This window comes from Parambassis ranga, chromosome 17, assembly GCF_900634625.1.
Source record: "Parambassis ranga chromosome 17, fParRan2.1, whole genome shotgun sequence".
Lineage (NCBI taxonomy): Eukaryota > Metazoa > Chordata > Actinopteri > Ambassidae > Parambassis > Parambassis ranga.
Window position 1 is genome coordinate 2242638 of NC_041037.1, and position 24666 is coordinate 2267303.

The 24666-nt window shown below is 41.5% G+C and overlaps 2 protein-coding genes across 5 annotated transcripts in view; both read right to left on the reverse strand.

The window, feature by feature from the left end:
- The window catches only part of insra (insulin receptor a), a 42305-nt gene extending 39911 nt beyond the window's left edge, over positions 1–2394 (reverse strand). The window contains exon 1 of one of the 4 annotated variants that reach the window (XM_028426757.1): positions 2289–2394. In XM_028426757.1, the coding sequence (XP_028282558.1) occupies positions 2289–2394 (106 nt within the window). Of the gene's footprint in view, positions 1–515; positions 574–637; positions 689–2288 lie in introns of those variants that run through there. The other 3 variants (XM_028426760.1, XM_028426758.1, XM_028426759.1) reach the window with 3 other exon arrangements.
- A 9509-nt stretch (positions 2395–11903) lies between these two features.
- On the reverse strand, positions 11904–24108 carry mfsd14a2 (major facilitator superfamily domain containing 14A2). Its single transcript, XM_028427921.1, has 12 exons — positions 23855–24108; positions 20907–21002; positions 18756–18818; positions 17477–17604; positions 17228–17342; positions 16912–17130; positions 16665–16778; positions 15687–15758; positions 15372–15484; positions 14054–14151; positions 13740–13894; positions 11904–13658 (listed from the first exon to the last, which is right to left on the reverse strand). The coding sequence occupies exons 1-12, from the start codon at positions 23936–23938 to the stop codon at positions 13446–13448; spliced, it is 1470 nt and encodes a 489-aa protein (XP_028283722.1). The 5' UTR covers positions 23939–24108; the 3' UTR covers positions 11904–13445.
- Positions 24109–24666: the final 558 nt, after the last annotated feature.

The window sequence follows — 24666 nt, forward strand, 5'->3', positions numbered from 1 at the left end:
AGAAGTCTAAACACAGAGAAATAAAAAGATTTTGTAGCTCGCCTAAATTTTTTTTGTAAAAAAAGGCTGCTTGACAACTGGAGCATGGTGATGTTGATTAGATGACAATATAGTGACACAGGCTGAAGTCTTACCTATTCCCAGTTAAAAGTAGATAGTAATTGGACAAGAAATGACCATTTGGGACAGGTTTTTCTGTAGGTATTCCCAGGCGCTCTCCAAAAAGTGCCATTTGGAGTCTCCAAATGGACACTTTGGCACCAAAGTGCATAACTCTGGAATGCTTCAACATACAGACATCAATGAGAGCTCTAATGAAAGGTGCCACTTAGAGGAACCTCATTCCATATTCAGATTCACTATTAGTATGATTGAAATAATGTTAGTGAAGCAAAAACACATTGAATGCTCATTATTCTACTGAAACTGAAATTGTGCATCACAAGAAAAGACTCAGAACAAGAGATATGGTCAAAAACAACACCTTTATCTAAACAAATACCCAAACTACTTACAGCAAACTGTTTACATGTTTACAATTCCACAGGTTTCACAGCCACATGTTGTTCTCAGTATGCCACTGTTACAGTCACGGGCTGCTACAAAGCACAGCTAGAAAGCTTGATGGGTGTCTTACTGTCACCAGAGATGTAGACTGGCTTGTGATGTTGTACACTGGGAGTAGGAGGCTGCTCTGGCTCTGGTGCTTGGCTCCCACTCTGTATCTGAATCAGTTTGCCTAAAATGCAAAAAATAAGGTTTTCATTCACAGAACAACTGTATCTGCATTCATTGTTCACCTCACAAATCAATAGTAAAAGTGCACACCACACAGGTAAACAAAATAGAACAGTGTTTGCCTAAAATGCAAAAAATATATATAAAACAAAATAACTATAGATGTATGTATGGTTGTATGTATATATCAGATATTCATTCACAGAACAACTGTAGCTGTATTCATTGTTCACCTCACAAATCAGTCCTCCACAACTACTTTTGGAGGAATAGTAAAAGCACACACCTCCCCCACACAGGTAAACAGAACAAAGGACCCACACAGGTAAATGAAATAGAACACAGTGTTTGCCTAAAAATGCACAAAATATATATAAAACAAAATAACTATAGATGTATGTATGGTTGTATGTATATATCAGATATTCATTCACAGAACAACTGTAGCTGTATTCATTGTTCACCTCACAAATCAGTCCTCCACAACTACTTTTGGAGGAATAGTAAAAGCGCACACCTCCCCCACACAGGTAAACAAAACAAAGGACACAACACTGTATTCACTAATTCTTTGAAACGTCTACATTCTATTTATAAAACTGCAACATGTATAAAAGTTACTTACTTGTCATGGACAATATCTTCTCCTTCAATGAACATGTCCTCCTCCACCGAGTCAACAGACGACACATAACTTTGCGCATCCGACACATCCTCGTCAGAAAAGTCGCTTTCCCGTCTCGTACACTCTTCAATAACTTCTTCAACAGTGTAATTCTTCTTTTCCATGCGTTTCGCCATCTCTCTGGTCACTGGAAATACCACTGGAATGGAGATATACGCTCACTCTCACTATTACGCATTTACGCATGGACAGCCGGCATCCATTGTTCATGTTTACGCTTAGGCCTGTAGCCCACCCTCCTTCCACAACCCCTTCATGTGGGACATCCCCGTGACGGAAATCTTATTGGCTATACGTCCATTGCATCAGATTCAGCGTCAAATATAATGGGCTGAAAATACAAGCGTAAGAGTGGGGGGAGGTGCTTCGCTCGATATAGTCGCTCATTGGATTCTTTTGGCTAGGGACAGGCCCTCGATCCTTTTGTATGGTCAAACGAGCTGTCAATCAATAGAGTAGGGAAGTGGCTTTCCAACGAGGTGTAGGTTGTCAACAAGGAGCACAAAATGGCTGCGCCCAGACGGAGATATTGCAGTGAAAACATGAACCGTCCCGTCCTCGGGCCGCGTGTACTTAAAAGGTTAAATGCAAATTATGATATTTTTCATTCACATGCAGTTTTATTATGTGTAAATATTACATATAAAGAGGAAAAATAAACAATTTTATCACGCTGAGCAGCATTGAATCATGATTTTGTTCAAAACGTATTTAATTTAGTGTTTTTTTTATGATTTCTGGCTCCTTATTTCGTATAACTTCTGTCGTTAGTGCAACAATCTACACATTTCAGACCAATTAACACAATTAAAGTTATTCATTTAACAAAAAAATAAATAAAAATGTGATGATAAATGTTACTTACTCTCTGCACTCGCTCGATGACAGCACATCACAAAGCAGACAGCGGTGAAAACAAAACACAAACACAAAGTCCTGAGCCACATAACTGACTCTGGATAAGACACCATCCAGCACTGCTCCGGGTCCAATACTGAATAATCCTCGGCGATGATCACAGCTGAAACTGCCAAAGAAATGCCTTCAGGAAACTGGTTTTGTTTTGAGGCGCAGGCCAACAGGTAAACAAAAATAAATAAAAGACATCCCGGAAGATGGGCGGAGGAACGAGTCCAACGTGTTCAGTCAAACACAAGCTAACGCTGCTGCTGCTAAAGTTAGCCACCTCATGGAAAAACTACAATTAACAGCCAACCAGCATGGAGCGTGTGTGCTCTTGTTGTCACTTCAAACGCCCCAGTTAGTTACACTGGCCTCAGTTAAGTTCGTCCGTGTCGAGAAAAAACAAACAAACAAGACTTGTTGTCCGAGCTGAAGCTAGCGTCAAGTGCTAGTTGAGCTAGCTAGCTAGCTAGCCTAGCCTCGCTGGCTCCTCCACTTCAAATCCAGGCCACAGGCGAAGTTTGCGCTGCTTTTTCAGCAACTGTCTCAATTAATTGAAACTTTTAAGAACTGTCACGCATACCCACATGGCTGTGATGCATCCTCTTGTTAAAAACAGAAGAGATGCATGCATGGAAATCTCTTTAAAAAGCCAGCTTTAATTTAATTCAGAGGGATTATTTTTTTAGGAGCTGCTGACTCGATGGTTGTGGCATGCGTGGCGTAACGTTTGCGTGTCTTTCGTAAAAAAAAAAAAAAAAAAATCTTCCCAAGTCAGCACACAGCGAGGACACAGCAGCGCAGTCTGCGTGATTGAACCTGGGATATGTTTCTTTGGTGGCTTCTGTCCAGCTGCAGAAACTCTCCCCTAGTCCCAGAGCAGAGATTGGAGTGAGACCTCCGCGGCTGACAGCAGGCGGACCGGACTCCGTCTCAGCTGCACAGCACTCTCTCCTGTTCCTGCTGTGGTTTGAACATTAAAAAGCAAAAGCGCACATGCTCCAAGTTGTGTCCGTGCTCTGCCACGGAGAGCTGTCTGCCGCGGGGATGAGAGGAAAGAAGGCGGTGGAGTTTTTTATTAATTCGTCCTTCTTCTTCTTCTTCCACAGACACAGAGGTAGATTGTACAGTCGCCCAGGTCCTGTAGGATCCCCCCTTCTTCCCAGCCTCTCCGCCAGTAAACAAACCCTGCCAGCGAGCCAGACGGGCTTGAGGGGAAATACGGACTGGAGCTTATTGGATTACACAACAAACTGATCCCACTGTCAGCTGGTAACGCGCTGAAGAAAAGTAACTATAGCTGCCAGTAATCTGTTACAGCAGGAGGATGGATGGGTATGGATTTATTGCTGTGTACATTCATGTACATAATACATTCAGTTCAATATTTTTAACATTTAGTTCCAGCAAATGTCACATTTTGTGTGTTATTTATTTATTTATTTATTTATTTATTTATTTATTTAATTATTTATTTATTTATTTAATGTGTCTGGGTCGAAAAAGTGCAAACACTGCAAAATTTGATAGAGAACATATTATTAAATAATAATAATAAAAATAATCACAATGGAGAGAAAATAAATTCATAAAATAATTTTATGCTAATATAATTAATTAAAAATGTGTCAGAGAAATCTGTAAAAAAAAAAAAAAAAAAATTTTCACCCACCAGGTTTAAGTTTATCAAAATAAAAGCAGATTGTTTTTATATAATTAATGAACACATTAATAATCTTTTTTTTTCATGGCAAATGCTGATCAACAAAAAAGAGAGAGAGACAAAAATAAAAACTTAAAAAAAAAAAAGCCTCAGTCAGCACTAAGGCAGCGCTGGCTTAAAAAGAAAAAAACCTTCCTTTAAACAGGAAGAACAACCCGCCAAATATGGAGGGTGTGGGGGCTGCTGCTTGAGGCCAGCTGGGGTAGAACGACAGAAAAAAACAAAAAAGGAAAAGGGGAGAAGAAGAAGAGAGAGAATTTGAAGCAAGCTGACAGTTTCAGTTCAAAGTGTGAACGTTTATTTTGTACTTCAGAAAATGTGAGTTTCACAGTATATCCGCCTGTCGCTCTGTCGTCCTTTGCTAAGTTCAGGAGAGCAGGTTGAAGTGGGCTGTTCATCCTTTTATTATGCAGCACGGTTCAGAGTACTCTAGTCTCAGGGTTTTACTGACAGCAGACAAACAGCATCTCTGTGTGAGCCACAGGCAGAAATACAGTGATGGAAACATCATGCACACCTGTCACACTTCAGCTCTGTGCTGTAGCTTTGCTAGCGCTGATGTGCTTCTCTCATAATGATGCAACAGGTCTTAAACTGATCGAGCATTCAGACTGAACCATGCACGTCTCCTCAGTCTAAATTCCATCCGTTATGTTTGTCCTTAGTGGAACCCGTTTGGTTCCCCTGTGCACGTTTGACATTGAAGAAGACCGCCTGTTATTCTGGGAGGCTGCAGGGACAGAAATGAGGAAGGAAAAATGTGTGCGATTGTTTAAAAACAGAAGCTGATTCTTCTTTTGATGCTGCCATGTTCTCACACTCAGACAGACTAATGGAAAAAAAACACACACACAGGATTACGCATTTCACACTGTGCTCACAACTGAGCACTCACATGCTGAAAATATCCCAGATTGTCCTTCCTGGCTGTATTTGTACCACAATGCCACCTCCATCATCGCTGCTAATTCACTACCTGTTTACATCCCCCATCACGGGTGGAAGATAATCATGTCCTGTTGTTTTGTGAAAAGGAAAAACAGAGCTTACTGGAAGCCTTAGAGTTGCTCAGAGTTTGTAATGATAGAAGACCGTCACATGTACACAACAACAACAACAACACCAACACCACCACCGCCTGACCTGGTGGAAAGGAGACCCGAGGCAGCGGGGTCAAGAGGTGGCAGGCGAAGAGACAGAGGACCCCTCCGACAGCAGTAATTAGCTAACTGAGCCCACCGGATGCAGCAACATGTTGCATTATATATATATATATATATATATATATATATATATTCACAGCACTGTGAATTCTATCTTACCCATAATCCCATATTGAGTGTGCAGTGTGTGGGAGTGAGATGCCCTAATCAGATTAAAACCTATAGTGAGTGGCTGGGCAAAGTGGTGCCCCACTTCCCAGCCGGGAGCCATATGTACAGACACAGATCTACACACTTTTATTTTGGACCCTCATGGCAGATAGCAAAAGAAATAATACAAAAATCTGGAGACGTGCAGGTATTAACGATAAAAACCTACTTCTTTCATATATTTATGAGATTGGCAGTAAGTTAAATGACGTAGATTAGAATATGATGTTCCAGAAAACAACAGTCACATAAATATTTAGACATGTGCTTTTTAAGTAAATGTCAGAGAAAAGTACATTAACCGTCTTTCAGCCTATTTTTAAATGTCTAATCTTCTTAATCTTGAATTGCTAAAATGCTGAAATTCAGAGCACGTTTCACTAAAACAGGATGAAGTCATTTCCAGAACATTTTGTCTGCAGTTTAACCCACCATGACCGAAGCAGAGCAGCAGAGCAGCAGAGTACGTACCCTGCTTTGCTATTTTAACCAGATTAGGGTCATTATGCCTCAGAACTATTGATGTGTTATTGTGGCTGAGATGAGCAAAAAAACAAATGACTCATAAACACATTATCAGGTTGTTTTTAAGCTGTAACAACACAAACACACACACCAGGTCCTGACCTCAAGGGATCAGGTCAGAGTGGAGCAGCCTGACGTGCGTAACATGGCTGCAGAGTCTGTTAGAGGGTCTGTGGGTCAAGGTGGCTGCTGAAGTTGACCGCAAGTTATTTAAACCACTGACACTGACGGAAAGTTTGGGATGGACACAAACACTTAAAGGATCATCAAGGGCTTCAAACTGTCATTCCTCAAATGGCCACTAGAGGCATATTTCAATATTTCATTTAGATAGATAGATAGATAGATAGATAGATAGATAGATAGATAGATAGATAGATAGATAGATAGGACAACATATTGAATTAACTTGTTCAAGTAATAATAAAGCTTAAAATATAAATAAATAAAGATGTGGCTACATTAACGGGTTATTCATTAAACGTGGTCTAGTTCTGAACAGGTCTGCTTTAAATTGCCATATTGGCTAAAAATTCACACTAATGCTATTTTATTTTCAAACTGCACAAATGGAAAACAATGGCTGTTATAAACGTTTGGATACAAAACAAATAAATCTGCAAACTTTTTCAATCATCAAACCACAACAGAGAAAACTCTGTGTTTTTAGTCACCAAAGCAGATGGACCGAGTCCAATAATCAAACATAAACATCATTTAGTCTTCACCTCCACCACTGAGCTTCCTGTTAAAGTGACTCAAAGTTGTGTTGTAACCCTGCTTGTGGCAGGAACTCTTCCTCTGTGGTGCCTTCAAGGAAACTTCAACATCCGATATTTACATGTTGGCTGTTGAAAAGCATTGTATTCACACGCCACATTCAGGGGAATCAGACACGGAAGGCAAACAATAAACAAACACCGATGTCCTGGAAGAGGACTATAAACGCAGCACTGGCATCTGATTGACTTTGTAAAAAGCCACAAATAATAACGCACATATTATACAATTAAGACACGAGAGACTGATTCTATCATCGGCATCCTCTTCTCTCACACAACAACTCACTTCACTGGAAGTTTAATAATATGAACAATTAAGCTCATTTTGTTACAATACATTAATATTTTCTCTGGTTACCTATTGAAAATACGTTGTACACAGTTTAATTATATTCAGACTTTTGCATAATAAAGGATATGGCTGCTTAGCTTCCTGCTTCTACAACTGCCCACATACCTCAGCTCCACCTGTGCTCAGCCTCTTTGCCTGTATTTGGATCAACCACAAGTTTAGGCAGATTCAGATGCTGCCAAATGGCAACAGTTTGTCCATGGTTATATAGTCTATGCATTGGAAAGAGGGCAGACATATTGGCTCATCTAACTTATATAAGATATAAGTGTTCAGTCTGCAACCTGCTGGTTGCCTTGGTAACTTAAATAGCGGCATCAGTCTTCATCAACATCAACTGTTTTTTTCATCGCATCCTTTATAAGCACAGACAGAAGCGCTGTGTAGCTCACCACTGTTTGACTGTTTGACTTAAGCTTGACAAAAAGTACATGAAACCATTTAAGTGGGTGGTTTGAGTCATTCGTACATCATCCACGTAAAACATGAGGTTTCCACTCAGAGCTGGTGACAACCAGAGGAGCGCTGTTAATTCTAGAAAAAGGGAAAATAGCTGGAAGTGAATATATCATAAAGGTGATTTGTGGTTAAAAGCCTCCCAGATGCAGAATCCCCCCCCCCCCCCTGATGTGGCACTTTGAGCTGTCACTCACCGTGCAGGTGCTTGGGTTGATGTTATGTCTATCTCAGTAATGACATAAATCTGCCGGATGATTGATGCGCTGCAGGGAGGAATGTAAGTGCTCTTACATAAAAGCTGAAGCTGCAGTTTCTCGCCCTTGACCACATATGGCTACAACAACAGGGTCAGAGTTCACAGTGATAAGACGTGTTGTGATGAACATACCGAGACATACCGGGGGTATTTTTGTGGTATCTGTGAGAGGTGCTGGAGATATCTGTGAGGTAATTACAAGCTTTAAAGTGTGGCCTTGGAGGAAAAATGTCTGTGAGTGTTCTCCTGAGAGTTTTGTGTGTGAGGCCCACACCTATCCTCAAGTTAATCGTCAACCTCAAGTGCCAGGAAGTCATGTGAGAAAACACCGGAGTTCCGCTTATAGAACATGGGAACGCAGGCGCTGTGGCAGAGGTTAGAGACAAACCTGGGCTCACGGCGACCTGTCTGACTGGAGGAACAATGAGGTTCACACAGTGTTCCTCCAGTCATCCTTCCTAGACGCCACTTCGCTGCAGGAAAAGATGCTGCTATGTGTCAGGGCTGAGCGGGACCTCCACCACTGGGCGCACTTCCCCTTTCCCAGTGCGTCTGTAGGGTCCAAAGAAAGATTTCTTCCTGCTGCTGTTTCCAGTGCTTGCAAAGACAATACTTGAGGCAGAGTTTGATGGATGCACTGCTTCTCTGAGGTTAATGGACATTTATAGAAATGGTGTTGTGGACTGAGTATGGCCTCTAGCCAAGAAGTGCAGCAGCAGCAGCAGCAGCAGCAGCAGGCCAGGTTTTCAAACATCTCTTCCACTCTCATGTGCCCTAATTGAAGCCTGAAAAGTAAATGTGGAATGACAGCGGCTCTGCATCACAATACACTCCCGCAGCTCCCCCCAAAACATCACATGGCCTCTTTTCGTTCCCAACATAAGCACAAATGGAACAGGGTCACGCACACAAACACACACCAGCACCTTGAAAATCATCTCAGTAGCTTCTTTAAAGCGCTCAGTGAAGTTGTTCTTGTTAAAACATGCCCAATCCTTTCCCTGCCAGAGAGCTGTTAATCCTGACAAGGCTGTGTGCCCCTAATTCCTGCAAAGCTGAAACCTGTCGTTTGTTGATGTGTTGTGTAGCTACAAGCACCGGAGGCCACAAGTTAAAGCATTCCTCTGTCTTTTTTTCTTCTTCTTCTTTTTCGTAGTACCACAAGTGCTTTACATGGAAGAAACAGGTTTTTATATGTAGAGGAAGTTAGAATCCCTGTGCGGTATAAAACAGCAGCAGCAAATTATCGATGCTCAATACGGGACCCCATTGTGCTGATGAGTCCAGAGCAACAAAATCCACTGCAGTGCCCGGTGCGCGGTTAGTGAGGAAACAATGGGCATGGATTATAGTTAAGAGTCTTATTATTATCTCTTTTATCCCAGGTTAAGACCACGTAACACCTGCTGCTCCACTTGGACACTTTTTGCGTACATCATCATATTCCTGACACACTGCAGAGATTATTCTATGATACACACCAAGGGGGGGAAATGTTCCATTAACACACACACACACACACAGTTACTGACAAGTTCCTCAATGTTTGTTTAAGCAGGCTTATCTTTCAAATGCATTAGCAGAAGTGATGTGAAAAGACAGTCAGGGCCCCTCATGTAGAAACACGTCAGCACATGTGAAGAGATGCTCAAATAAACATGAGACCTCCACAGACATTAAGCCCAAATAAGCTGTTAATGATGATGCAGATACTGTTTGTGATTAATAACGCAAAACCACACACAGTCGCTTATAATCTGGTCATATGTTGTTTTATTTGCAGAAAGCTGTTGTTGGGTTGCTTGTGGAAAAGGAATCACATGTTAACTTGGAGACAGCACTGACTGACACCTGGTAACCTGATACCATTTCCTTTGCAGATATTTTAAGTAGCCATAAAACTTGCATTGTTGGAGTAGCAAGCATGAAAAAAACCTCCGTACAGCTGGCTCTTTGTGGCTCGCTCCATGTGTTTGTTGTAAGTCAGGTCAACATACTGCACATGCAGCTGATCCATGAGATAGCTCATGTTGCCAATATAGAATTGAAGTGTATAGATCAACTCCATGCAGCAGGCCTGTTATCCAATAGCTGATCCAGCTCTTTAACCATTAACTGGGCCAATATCTGACTGTTACACCATGAATATTAAAGAGTTAAATCATAGATATTCTCAGTTTTCTTTGCACTGGTTCCAAACATGTCAGTGCTGCATGTGTTGTATCCTAATGTACAAATGTATCTGCCTGCACCTGATCCTCCTCCTCCTCTTGTTCTGGCCACATGAACCTGTTAAAACAGACGTTTTCCTGGCTGATGTTCTGGCCGTTATTGTCATGACATAAATGACTTCAAATGTTGGGATTGCAACACCTCCCACCTTATGTATTCACACTTGTGCAACGGAAAGCCTTCTTAGGATTTCTGCCAGACGCAACTACTGCCTCCATGTGGCTTTAATAAAGAAAAGCTCACACTCCGCACTAATTAAATGAGCTTAGGTCGATGCATGAGCATACTGTATATACAGTGAGTAGGTGGAGCGAAGCATTACAAGCAACCTCAAAGCTCTAAAGGGCAGGATTACTAAACAACAGAGGCAGAGCATTAAATAAAAACCCTGGTGTTATTAACGGTAAGTAAGAGGAGATTTAAATGTTTATAGTGAGATCTACTGGAATTCAGCAGCCATTAAATCCTGCGGCAAAACCAAAATGATGAACGGAGCCCCCACAACCCACAAAATGAAACTCAAACATAGCATTGTACAATAAACCTTTAATAAATAGTTTGTCATTAGTTTCCCATATTTACAGAATAACCACCATTTACTTACGTTGCCATACTCGTTTCTTGGCTAATTTTAGGCACACAGAGAGGGGGGTTCAGGCCACAAACCACATCGTACTAAAACAGGAGTGGCTAGCAGGTAAATCTTGAGAAATATAGAATATTAATAATAATTGCACCATACAACCGAATAGACCAAGAAGTGGCCGTCTCCTTGAGCGATAAATATATACATTTGCTGAACGTACAGGTGATTTTTGTACATTTACAGTCATCTGCTTGGAGGCTGTATGAGTGCACACACTGGGGGCTGGTGCAGAATCTTACCAAATTTATGGAGGATCTGAAATTCTGTGTTCACGTAAATCTTGGTTCAATGGATGATATATAAAAAGGATCGTATTCAGAGAATGGCCTCCTGTATAGCAACACCCCCTCTGAAAGAATAATAATAAAAAAAAAAAAAAACTTGAGTCAAAATGTTCAGGGAACATTCAGTGATGTATGATCTACTGATAAATCTGGGAAAAAAGAGCTTAATAAATGTAAATAACCACAGTGAAATGCTTGTTATTAAATGAAGACCGAGACAGAAAAGAGACAAAATGGACATTCGATAACTCACCATCTAGCAACAACGTTGTAAATAGTCCTAAAAATGACCGGATGAAGTTTTAAAAGGCTATAAAAAAAATAGCATTAAAACTGAAGTATTCTGCCAAAGAAATTAAGACAAGAGAAAATGAAACAACAACAAAAATCACTCAAGCACACATACACACACACAAACGGTACAAAAAAAAAAAAAAAATTCAAACCCCCACCCCTCCCAAAGAAAGAATTTGGCACAAAATACGCGACACACAGAGTACAGAGAGATGCTGAACTTCATAAACCCACTGTTAGCTTGTAGAGGCGTTAAGAACTGAACCGTTTAGTTTACCAGCTGCTAACACAGTATGAGAACAAAAGGGAACACAGTGTCACTGATGCAAAACCAGGCGAGCACAAACCGCACCAACTATTGGCAAAACAACGGCAGCAGTTAGAGACACAAGAGACATCATTTTAAAACTGCAACTTTAAAGCAAATCATTACTGATGAACCTATCATATAACCTCTCTCCTTGGTCACTACTATATTAATCACACTGGCAGCATGGCAGAACTGTAATTCTAATTAAATCCTAAGTCTAGTTGTTATATAGTAGTGTAGGCTTTGGTAATGGTAAAACAAAAGAGGATGAAGGTCACTGTAAAAGAAAAACACTGTTTTGTGCCTATAGAGGTGGTGCCAGCTCGCACTTCCAGAGCTGCTCTGACATGACCGAACTGCTCCCCTTCTGTGGAGAATCTGCAGCCTGGTAAACACCAGCCTGATCCAGTTCATATTTTTTTTTTTTTACATTACAACCTTTTGTCCTTTTGTTTGTTTAAGAAACGTGCCTCCTCAAAACTGTATGGCATCTTAAAGGTCAGGGATTATATGAAACCGTGCAGAACTCATTATCCACCACACTACAACACACTTAATTTCCTACTGCAGCAGCATGACTGATATTCTGCCTGATGATATAAATTCAAAGACTCGGTATTTATTAACAGTCAGTGCCAACACTGACAGCAGGCTGATAGCGACGCTCTAAGCTCCACGTGGTCCAGAGGCTTCCAACCATAGTTCTGTAAAAGCCTGATGGTGATACATGTCAGGAAACAAAACAACAGGAAGGGCATGAATACAAAGGAAAAAAAAAAATGTGTGTAACGGCTCCGATGGGAGCGATAGCGTACGATTACAGAGCCTTCTCAGACCTCGGTCTTCATACAGGTTACGTAATGTCTAAATATATATATATATGTGTGTGTATATATATATTTATTATTTATCTTAAGTCACTTCAAGGCAACATTTGTTTCTTGAAAAAAAAACAAAACAAAACAAAAGAAAACTTGAAGCACATCTTAGCCTTCAGTTTCAACAGAGAAAAATATACAACCCAAACTGTACTACTGATCTAGAGAATGGCAAGTAAACATTGAAAATCAATTTCTGCTAATAAAGTGGTCTCTCTTCTACACTTCCCTCTGGTCAGAAGTGTGATATTTAAACAAAGTGTGGTCCTAAGAAAGCTTTGTATATCTGCAATGGTTGGACAGAGACACTGGTTATAGCAGAGACTCGTCTCGTAGGTCGCTGCTGCGCACACAGAGGAATAACTGTGTTCCCTTTCTTGGATGCTTTAACAGAGCAGAAAGTCGCAAGCATCAGAACATGAGTTAGCTTGTGAAAGAGCATTACACAAGTGCTCGACTAACTGTTTGTTACACTCGCATTTGGACAAACAAAAGTTGCCGCTCGACGAACTGGAGAGGAATATCGAGAGTCACACAGGGATTTTAGTAACATTTGAGATATACCCCACTCGCACACCTGACCAAAATCCATTTGTTCTGTTTTGCACCAGGAGGGGGGGCAAGCTGTTTCATGCTCCACTCCGTTAGCTTCAGTGAAAATCGGAGTCCAGCTCAGCCAAGTCTCACACACACATACAAACCTTTCCACTGCAGCCTCCCCCCCACCCCTCAACAAAAATACTCAACACACTTCATACAGGGCCTTCAGAGAGTCCTCTCAGTGCCCTGCATTAAGAAGAAAAGGGGGCTGCTGAGGAAGGAGTGCCCACTTTTGTGCTGTGGAAACAAACACACAGACACAAACACCGCTTCATGGCACTCACAGAGTCTGATGTGCGCCTCAGGTGTGTGTTCACGTGGTAAAATGTGTGTATCTGTCCATGTGTGCGGGGTTTTTTTTTTTTGGGGGGTGGAGCGAGGGAGTCTGCCCCCCCTTAGCTGAGGTTATACACTGCTGTCCTCCAGCAGCGGCTCTTTGCCCTCTGCCCCGCTGCCCTGTGGGCTGTGGGAGTGACTTTGTGCCCCGTTGCTGTGCTTTTTGTAGGCGCCGGGCCTCATGCCTGGCCCCGTGTGCTCTGGGATGAACAGGGCCACCAGCAGAGAGAGCAGCACTGAGCATGCACCGAAGAGGAAGGGAGGACCGGGAATGATGGCACTCTGTAAAGACAGCGTTTGTCAATGCACAGCACTTTGGATCAGTGGTCAAAACTCAGAACACACTCAAAGCATTCTTCTCACCTCATCAGTGGGATTGACCATGACTTTGGCACCTTTCCCTGAGCCGTCCGTGTCCGTCAGCTCCACGTGAAACAGGTAGAAGACAAAGCCGTAAAGAGCAGGACCCAAACCATTGCAGAGGCCCCGGATTCCAGTGATCATCCCCTGGACCACACCTAAACACGACGCATAAGAAAAACAGTGTATCTCTGTTTTGGTATATATTTGCCGTTAGTCACCATAACTAAAGAAAAACCACGTAACATCACTGCATCCATAACACTGAAATATGCACAAATAGGCCTTCGGGCACTGTAAACAGTCAACAGACTTACCTTGCTGATCTGGGTCTGCATTACGGGACACAATGGCGCTGATTGCAGGGAAAGTGATGCTGGACATTGCTGCAACAGCTCCGGCTGCCCACATCATCCTACAGCCAACAACACACTTACATTAACCAAAACATTCACAGTCTGTTACCTAACCCTCCCTAACCCTGTTACCTGTCAAACACTGGATGCATACATGCCCTAGATGGTAAGTTGAAAATGTTAAAAGTTAAAACCTCCAGTCCCAAAAAGACTTTTAGAATGAATGAGCACTCATTTTGCATTAGCTGTAACATTTATGAAAGCAATGGCAACAAAGAGACTGCTTAAGAAATCCTGTCTCCAGTTTTAAGTTCAGATGTAGAGCCCCTGATGATATAAAAAAAGATGTTTTTATGTTGTTAAGGAGAAGATGCTACCCTTAATATATCATATGACCAACTTGACCTTTATTTAACTTAATTTTTGGGGTATTGACTGAAGTAGAGGGGAGCAGCGAGGAGAATGTTTTCTCTCAGAATCAATAGATATTATGGTCGTTTCTCCTGCAGGCAAAAACAACCGGAGACACTGCTATGATGTGACAGAACTGAAACTGCAACTGTGATCCACTGTGAGTGGGTGGTGGTTGTTTGGCAGCAGTGCCTTTTCTAAAAAATTCACAGGCTTTGAGCAAATAAACACACAAAACCTGTAGCAGCACTGCAGTTCACTTCAGTCCCAACCTGTAATTTTCCATTTTTTTTTTTGTTTGAGCATTGCAGCAACATTGTTGCTTTGGGCTATGCTGACCTCTAGTGGTCTGTCAGGGCAGTGAAACAACAACAGAACATGAACAGTGCAGTAATCCAACAACCAAAAATTCTGCAGCAAAAATATCAGCAGCACAAGCAGACTTGTATTATCCTGATTCTTCTCACTGATATTAATAGTACAAATTAATAATAGTGCTTTTGAAGCAAATTGCTAAAAATCTGTGTTAGCTGTGTAAGGAGTTCTGGCGTTGGTTTTTGCACCATGCTGCAGGAAATAACTTGTCCCGACATACTTCCTTACTTGCCCGAAATTATATTTGAGTGATTACATTTCCCAGAAGCACTATTATCACTCATGAAGCTCCCCCACACATTCGAACCTGAGCACCATAGTTACAAATATCAACAGTGATGATGAAGTGGAGGTGCGGAGGATCACAAAGTTCTCTTGGTCTAATTCCAAAACTCATTTTTCCAGCACTAGTTTCTTGTTTACCTTGAGTCCTGGTGTGTATTAGTGTGTGTGTGTGTGTGTGTGTGCACGGAGGGTTAGAAGAGTAACTGACCAGGGCTGGGAGCCGAAGCCGTACCAGGCCAGCTGGAGGATCTGGAAGCCGAGGCCGAGCAAGATTGTGTTTTTATTTCCTATGGAGCGCATCAGGATCCCCAACACCACCGTCTGAGGAGAGTCAGAGCAGGCACAGACTGATATTAGCATGCTCATAAAAAAAGGGATTCTTGACTGTATTTACGACGTGTTAAAGCCAAGCCAATGATCACACTTTACAGACAAAACATTTCATAATTTAGTTACTTATAAATCGGTTAACCACAAAAATTGTGAACATAGGAAAGCTTAATATCACATGGGTGCACAGTACCTGAGCTAGAATTGAGAGGATCCCCACCACAGCAATAAAGGCAGCCACTGTCTCTGAGGAGAAGCGTATGACCTGAGGGCGAGAGAGCGTTTGGATAACACAGGTTACGACATGATGGCCAGAGACAAGTATGTAACTCAGCACAACGCCTTCAACTCATTTTGCACCTTGCACAATGGAAGAAGAGGTTTTGTTTGTAATTTTTTGTAAACGTGTTGTTTACTACTTTTAACGGAGAAGAAGAAGAAGAAATGTGCTTCTCCGTATCCCTCCTGGAGTATTTATGCCAAAACTGCAGCTCTTTATCTGCTCCACTACAGACAGGGATCATTTAAGTAACATTAGACCCAGTGCTCTAGTAAGACTTTGCTGCTATCTCTTTCAGGATGGTGGCAGAGAAGCCTGTAAGCAGAAGACCTGCTGAACTGGTTCATCCGACTGTTTACACAAACTCAGTCAGGGCAGTCTGTTAAATGGCAGAAAATCCTTCTCCAGCTGCCAACTGCTTCCAGATGCTTCCATTGCATAAGGACTGAACGTGTCCTTTTCTCGATACTCGTGCTTAAAAATGCACAGGTAGCATGTGGCAGCATTTTGTTTGTGACACCTGATGAATCTGCTCTACTTATTCCAGCACTGAACGAGCCAAATCAGCAAACCTGCTCATCCAATCCTGGAGCAACGTGAAGCAAATGGAAATGCCTTGTGTTTGTAACAGTATTAATCACTGAGCTTATCTAGGGATATTTTCAAGCTATAATTGGCAACATAAGTGGAAAAATTACAGCATACACATGTTGTCGTGTTGTCAGTCTCAACTAACCACATCTGGTCTAAAAATATCCTGATGATGAAACGTCTAATACCAGCTGTTGTTACATTTGGATGAGTCACAGATTTCCATGTGCTATTTAGCAATATGTGTACAGTCCAGTCATTTCTGTGGTTTCTGACACGGTGTTAGCCGGGATGTGTTACCTGTTTGAGATAGAGGAAGAAGCTGGAGTACTGGCCGGCCTCAGGGAGGTAGGAGAGAAACACTGTGATACAGATGAGGAGCACTGTGGAGTCCTGGCCCACTTTACGCAGAGACTGGCAAAGAGAGGAGTTTAACTTGGTTAGAAGAATTTAAAACATGAGCACCATGAGGCTCAGAGGCTTTACCTTTACTAATTTAGCAGAAAAACATGTTGCTTTTTAAACCACAGACTTAACAGCTACTCACAGCAAAGGGGTCAGCCTGTTCCCAGGAGATGGGTGCTCCCCATGATGCTGGCCTCATCTTCTCTGGTAGTGACTCTGGTACAGCCACTAGGATGAAGCAGATGTCTAACAGGGCGATGGCCGTAGCTAAGATCACCACTAAGGTGTCACCATAGGCCACAGACAAGTAGGCTCCGATGGCCGGGCTGGTAACCAGGCTTGCCGCGAAGGTAGCTGATACCTGAGGGGAGGGTCGAGTAGAATCCATGATGAGCAAAAGAAGAAAAAGCGGCACAGTCACTCAAAAAAAAAGTAAACTTTAAGCTTTGACTCCTTACCAAGCCATATGCTGTGCTCCTCTCATGCTCCTGTGTGATGTCTGCCACATATGCAAAGATCACTGAGAAGGTGACGGCGAAGACACCAGACATGGAGATGACTGCAAAGTACCACCTGCAACGAGGGAACAGTTTCTCCTGTGAGCACAAGCTAAACCTCATAAATCTCATCTTTGTGGACAGTTAACCCTCGCAAGTGTGTGGCAGTGCTTTACTGTTGTTGTAGAGTAGCCAGTGTTTTCCACTCACCATGGGCTGATCTTCATCAGTGGAATGGGTGCACATGTGAAGAAGACCGTTAGCAGCAGGAAGGACTTGCGTCCCCACACATCTGACAGTGCTCCAATGAGTGGAGCGCTCAGAAAAGATAATAGGCCCTGGAGAAGGAGAGAGATGTATCATAGAAGTGTTATAACCCTGTCAAAAACTCAGGATAAAGTGGATAAATTAACACCAGACAAATCTAAAACTCAGCAGTTTTAGCTGTGAGTTGGCCTCAATCACCAATTACTCTAAGCTTTGAAACCAAAAGAAGGATTGAACCAAGTGTGCGGCCAATGTCCAAAATCAGCCAAACTCTGATGACAACCTATATTACATATACGTATATAGAGATATTTTGGGGCCTGCAGTGTTCACAATATCTAAACAACCTAAAACAAATATCTGAACCGACACTAGTCAGCAATTGCTTAAGGTATAGCTAGCAATTTTCAAACTTCTGATACGTTTTAATTACTGGCTTCATTTAACCTGTTTGCTTGATAAGTGCAACATGTTAGCTCGCTGGCTAATGGTCAGACAGTTCAGACGCTTCACTTCTTTGCTCTCTACACTGTTTGCTACTAAAACTCAGTGAAACCTCATAAGTCAAAATGACGACATACCAGGAAGCTTCGAGCCCATCTTACATACATGCATATTCATATGCTTTTACTGAAAGTTGTTCTTCCGATAACCACAAAATAAGCCGGCCAGCATGAGAGAGTAGTCCTGTTCTTCTTATCATGATGGGTATGTAACACACACTGAGAGAACACACTTAACATGTCATGCCTGGTCTTTTTATTTTTGTTTTAATTGCTCACACGGTATTGATAACCAAATTTCCTATTTTATGATTGGCCAAACATTAAAACTGTCTTGTTGCTGTTCCATGTCCTCCTTCAGTCAGTTCGCAGTTTGTCTTTTAAAAGAAACGTGTTCTCGTTCAGCGATGCACCGCTAACCATCCATGCAGTTACACGTTAACACCTGCAAGCCGTCCGGTAACCACTGCAGGCACCGCAGCGAGCCACAGAACAGCTCGGCTTCAAGTCAACCCTGACAGCAGCTATTTGGTTCAGAGAGGGGAGGGGGTCTAAAGAAAGGCTGAGAGGACGTACTTATAAAATAAAAGCAATCGAGTGGAAAGTTTCTATAACTGATCTATAAATATCAACCAGAACCTGCTGATTAGTTAGTCACATGTCTTTTTTCTGTCTGGAATGAATTATCTGTTGTGTTTGTGTGCAATTCTGTCTCTTACCTTCACACCATGAATAAGACCATTCATCAGGAATGTGTGTTGGGGGAATGTCTGGTGTAATACCTGGAGAACAAACAGAGATAACGTCAGATATGACCACTTTGTCCAAACAGTCTGCATCACACTGGAAACAGTGACCTACAGCTGGTTATATATGTTTTACAGTTAAACTAAACTAGAGAGAAAACTAGTGTGACCGCATGGTAGAAAAGTCTACGAATTGAAACCTATGACGAAAGCCACACATTTAGAGAAGAAACATAAATGTAATCGCTTTCATTGTAATGAAATGAACTATGAAAATATTGTTTTAGTAACCTACAACAATCTGCCACTTTAAGACAAGTTCAAATAACACTACAGATCTCATACTACATTACCGACAGTGTACTGTGCTGAAATTTACAACCTTACATGGTCACATGGTGACTTTGAACTAACTACTTCTGTAGGAGGAAGAAACTGTAAAGTTGTTGTATGTCTGTTTGATCCCTGCATGATTTCAGATGTTGAGGCTGCCAGTCTTGGTCAGTCGTTCAAGTTGTCATGGTTACAAGAGGCATTCTGGATAACTAAATTCTTTTACTTGTTACACAACTGTTTGGGGTGAACATCAATGGTTTGGTAAAATGACTGTGAAACAGTGCGGCTTTATTCAAACCTGATATTAGCACCTTGAAACATGGTTGTCGACAGAATTCTACAAACTACGGGCATTTCAAAGCACAATTCTCTGACTGTTGTATCTACTTTGCAAGTAAGCTTGTTTGTATCTTCAACAAAGAAGAAAGAACATTTAATAAATTCTCAGTTCTCTGTTTTGTTTATAATTGCAGTACCACAAAAATGGAAGCCGTATGCTTAATGCTTTATCTTTGTGTAAATGCAGAAAGGAAAGGGTTTCATAGGTCGTTCACGTAGTTAAAAATCCACTGGATGTTGCGTTCAAAGTCCACAGCGTCAGTGTACAGCAGGTACGTGTCATTGACACAGCAGCGGGAACACGCAGCTTCGGTTTAATTTAGGACATGTGGAGCTTGACTGAATAACAGGATCTGGTTATTGTTCAGGGGTAGAGAGGGAAAGGCTCATGGTATAGCTAAGAATCCCCTCCTCTTCCTCTGGGAGTCAGCTGCCCAACACACACACAGACTCTGAATGCCCAGTGAAGACTGTTGCTGCTGGATACTAATGAAGCAGTGTGCTCACTGGGAGCAGTGAAGCAGTCCCTCTCATCTTCAGGCGGCCTCTGATTAGTCCAAAATGCTAATCCTGCCTCCCGCCCAGGGATCTTGAGGGCAACAAACCCTCAGTAATTAATGCTTAACAGTTACACATACAACCACCTCGTCAAACAGGAGACTGCTGCGAAGCACGCATTGCATAAGCTCTGTCTGGTTCACCTCATGTGGCTCACAGATGTTTACTCATCATTTGTTTGAGATACCAGTTCCTCCCTAACGTTATTGAGGATGGAAGGAAGAAGTATGTGTATGGAAAAAAAATAATGGTTGGAATTCAGTTAATGTGGAATTTGGCAGACATATGAAACACAGAGTAATAAAAATGGGAACTATGAAATAACACATGCCACTGATAGAAGACATCTCAGCACTTCTCTTACAAAATAAATCTTAATTAGGAAAACAGAATCCGTGCTTTGAAAACCCTTTCTGGTGCTAATGTTTTGCAGTGAATTGCCTACACAAATGGTGCACAGATTGCATTTAGAAAACATTTTAGCCATGCTGCTCAGAGGTGCACTGAGGTGAATGTGTGGCGTGGTTTGCCCAGCCAGCATCTGTGCTGTAGGCTGACAACACAAACCACTGACTCCCTGATAAGCTGTTTCAACAAAGAACTGGTGTTCACACAATACATCTGTTTGATGGCCTTTTCATTTTTCTCAGTTCATTAGCGCCTGGTAAAAAAACATCTGCCAACACAGATGCACTGAAATAATAATAATAAAAAAAACTGCGTCACCCTTGGTCCTGCTCAGTTGATTAGGGATTCAATTATTCATAGACACTGATGGTCTGGGAAATAGGAAATGGCACACTCCAGATCTTCAAAGAAGGGAGATAGAGGTGTGTACAAACAGCTATGTCTTTGTAAGCGTGTGTGTGTGTGTGTGTCTTTGAGGCTTACCGTGAGCATCGGGGTGGTGAGTAGACCCCATGCAAAAAACTCCAGGAAGATGACCACCACAGCATGGTAAACACTGGGCTCACCGATCCCCTGGGGCTAAAAGGAGAGACAGAAAGAAGGTGGTTAGCTGAAAAGTAAACTGCCAACATAATGGAAACACATCAACAGATCGAACCTTATGGAGACTGTTTCAAGATGGCATTTGCCAAATGATATAAAGACGGCACTGTCTGATCCTACGAGACAACCTATAGATTGGTAAGGGCCAAATTAACTTATTGCTCTGGAGACGCTGTAGTAGCATCTGCACTGAGGAATATTCTTACCCATGTGGTTATATGAGGGTCTATGGTATATCACACCAAAGAGTGACAAGAAGGCCTATGTGGCCAGACATCTCAAGCTACAGCTGCAGAATTTCTCTTTAAAAGAATATAAAGATAGTAACGCGTGCAAAGGAAATTAGCTCAGACAAACTCAGAAAGAGTTCACTGAGATTATGTGATTCCGCTATCGACTGTGCATGTATTAACTTCTCTAAACAGAGTATAGATAACAACAACTACGTGTCAGTTGTGTCTGCAGCTGCTTGTATACGCATCAGCAAAGGGAGACTGATCCTGCCTCAGCCAGCACAGTGCTAAATACTGAAATTAAATGGTGATACAACATATACTTTGGATTGTATGTTCTGTGTGAAGCTACGGAAATTTGCTCACAGGAACCAGTGACAATGATTAATAGATTACATGATGACATGATACCGTAAATAAACAGACTGAGGCACGATTGAATTGATTTAGTGGCCACTTTAAGTTTACAAGTTCTCCAACACACTGCTTTGCATCTATTTCACAACAGGCGCTTTTCAATTTAATGTGAAGTATCACTGCCTACACTGTTACCATGACAAGAGTAGTTTTAAACAATGGCAAGCGTTGTGGGTCTTAATCCAGTGACAGATACTCTAATAACATCATTAATAGGAGCGAGACAACATGGCTAATCTGTTTACATGGCATCTGTACCATCTGCCTTATTGTCTTACTTCGATTACATATACAAGTAAAGAGAGAGAGAGTAACTATATCAATTGATTCTACAAGGGTCTGCATCTTAATAGTAACATTTAAAATTTGGCAAAAAAAATACAGACATACTGTCTGTAATGACTATATATAACGAATAGACATCCATTTTTATCTCTCATAGACCCTCTCTCTCTCCCTGGAGAGAAAGCCACCTCACTGTGGCTCAGTAAAATCTATACAAACTTGTAAGGTGGAGAGATTTTGTGACAGTGTGAGTGAGGGTGCTGAAGCAGGATTGCTGCCACAAAGCACAATAAGGTGTGAAAATTGTGGAAACTATAAAGTAGGCCGGGGGCCAACTTTGAAACACTAGCTGCTAGTTTACTGACTCATATGTGGTTTGTCATTTCATCATATGGAAATAATGAAAACCTCACAAAAAAATCTGTCTGTACGCTTGCTTGGAGCAATTCAAATGAACTTCTGGCCCTATTGTTCGAGCTTATAACCACACCACCTGCTTCACTGAAGAAATAAGGAACAATCTGTAACAGTCTTATTATATGAATGTTGCAACTTCCTTTCCACTGAAATGATGACCTGTTATACACATAGAGATCATGTTACTATGAAATAGTAAACCAAACCATTTATCCACAAAGCAGGATGTTGTAACTCTTAATAGCCGAGTGGTCGGAACGAGCTACAATAACACAAAGAGTGTAATTGGAATTGGAAAACAACGTGTCAGGCTTTTCAGATATTTATCGCCCACAACGTACGACACAACAATCACAACTGTCTCTTATTATGACATAAACTCTGTGTCTTCATATGGATTTCCAGCACGTTTGGCCTTACAGTGTCCAACTGATTACATAACCAGCACTGATGTCTCACTGCACTTACAATCCCACCATGCTCATTCTTTGCCAGCAGCTTAATTTAGTGCAATCATCACCTCAACCATCTAAGTGATCAAAATAACTGGAATCCCTGATGATAGTGAGGTGGCTATATGATTCAACTGGGGAGGGAACTGAAAGGTTTCATGATAAGAGAATATATTTTTTTTATCTTATTATGGCATGAGTGCATCATTATACTTTTTACAGACGACACTGATCTAGATAAAGGAGTATAAATATGACAAAAACATTAGGCTATGGTTGCTATTTAGACAAACATGTACACATAATTCTTCACAGCGTAATGTAGTCTGTTAGTTACTACACGTTTTTTAACAACAACACCTAACCCGGTGTTTAAATATCTTGTGTTCGCCCATTTTATAAATTACATTACAACAGTAAAAGGTAAAAAACCTGCTGACTGACCAGCATATTCACTGCATCTCTCAATCGCCTGGTAACAGACAAAGCAGCACCAGCTAACAAAGGATATCTGTTTATTGCAAGAGTGAAAATAAACACCTTACAAACACACACATGCTAGTGAGCTAATGTTAAGCTAGCACCCATTTGTGTTTTACACACTCATATGCACTTTATATAAGCTTTTTAACAAACTTGACGTATCGTTCACAGTAAATACTACAGTTAGACACGCTAATGATCACAGGAACTGGGATCTGGGGGTTAAGATATTCGATAAAACAGTTTAGACATTAGCTAGCTAGCGTTACCTGAGCTGACGTGTAAACGACTGGCTAACGTAGGCCAATGCTAGTTCATAGCTAGCTGTGTTATCGAGGCGCTCCCTTCAATAGCCAGTTAGCCTTAACGGTTAACATTATATGCTGCTGTGGCAAAACATCTGACAGCTATAAAGAAAATGTCGCTTTGACTGCTACGTGTTGAAGAAATAAACAAAGCTACTGACTAACTTCATTGACCGAGAGCTTGTTTAGCTTACTGGTAAGCTAAGTTAACGAAGATAAATAAATATTTAACTCACACTTCCTCCATCTTTTATTATAATTTTCTTTGCAAGAAGAATGCTGCGGTTCAGCCGCTTTTTCTTCTTTTTCTCCCCCGTCATTGTTAACTTATGTCCATTCTTGATGTCAAAGGGTCATCGTTGCGCCGATTAAAAATAAAATGATATACTAATTTCGGCTACCAAGCTCATCACACTTCGTCAATCGGCTTCAGGCAGCTAGCAGCGAGCTAACTAAATGATGATTTCTCATCCCCACCTCACTTCAGTCCGTCTTCCTGAACCAAACATTGACCCGCCCCTTCCCCTCGCAATACTGGTAAATGATTGGTTGTTTTAGCAACGAGTGACACTACACAGTGAATCTGATTGGTTTATACGACGCTGGTGCTGCTGATCCTCACATGGTGATTTGTGAACATTACACAAATGGCCACCTCCGGGACCGAGAAATGAGGCAAATGCGGAAGTTGCTTAAAGTACCGTTGTTGGCCAGAAGAGGCTGGCGCCAAAAACTCCCTGGTCCGAACTCCGACACCCAATCAAAAGTCGCCAATTTATATTGATCAAATAATCGGTGAAAAAACAAAATCACACGTCACTATGACACTACATGAGTGTACTGAAAAACCCAACATTGACAAAATGTAGAACTTTTTGTGGGTTATAATGTTCATTCATGTCAATATTAGTCAAATAAACAATTCACTGAGCCAGCAGCCATCTTAGTTCTCTGAAACAAAAATGATTCTGTAACAATATTTACTTGTTTCACAAATTATCTCGGTAATAACACATGGTGAATGAAGTATGATGGTCTGTGTTCTGTG

Coding starts and splice junctions, on each gene's coding strand:
- mfsd14a2 (XM_028427921.1), bottom strand. CDS start 23,938: ATGACGGGGGAGAAAAAGAAGAAAAAGCGGCTGAACCGCAGCATTCTT. Junction 17,131..17,227: donor GGAGCACAGCATATGGCTTG/GTAAGGAGTCAA, acceptor CCCTCCCCTCAG/GTATCAGCTACCTTCGCGGC. Junction 13,659..13,739: donor TGGTCAATCCCACTGATGAG/GTGAGAAGAATG, acceptor CTGTCTTTACAG/AGTGCCATCATTCCCGGTCC.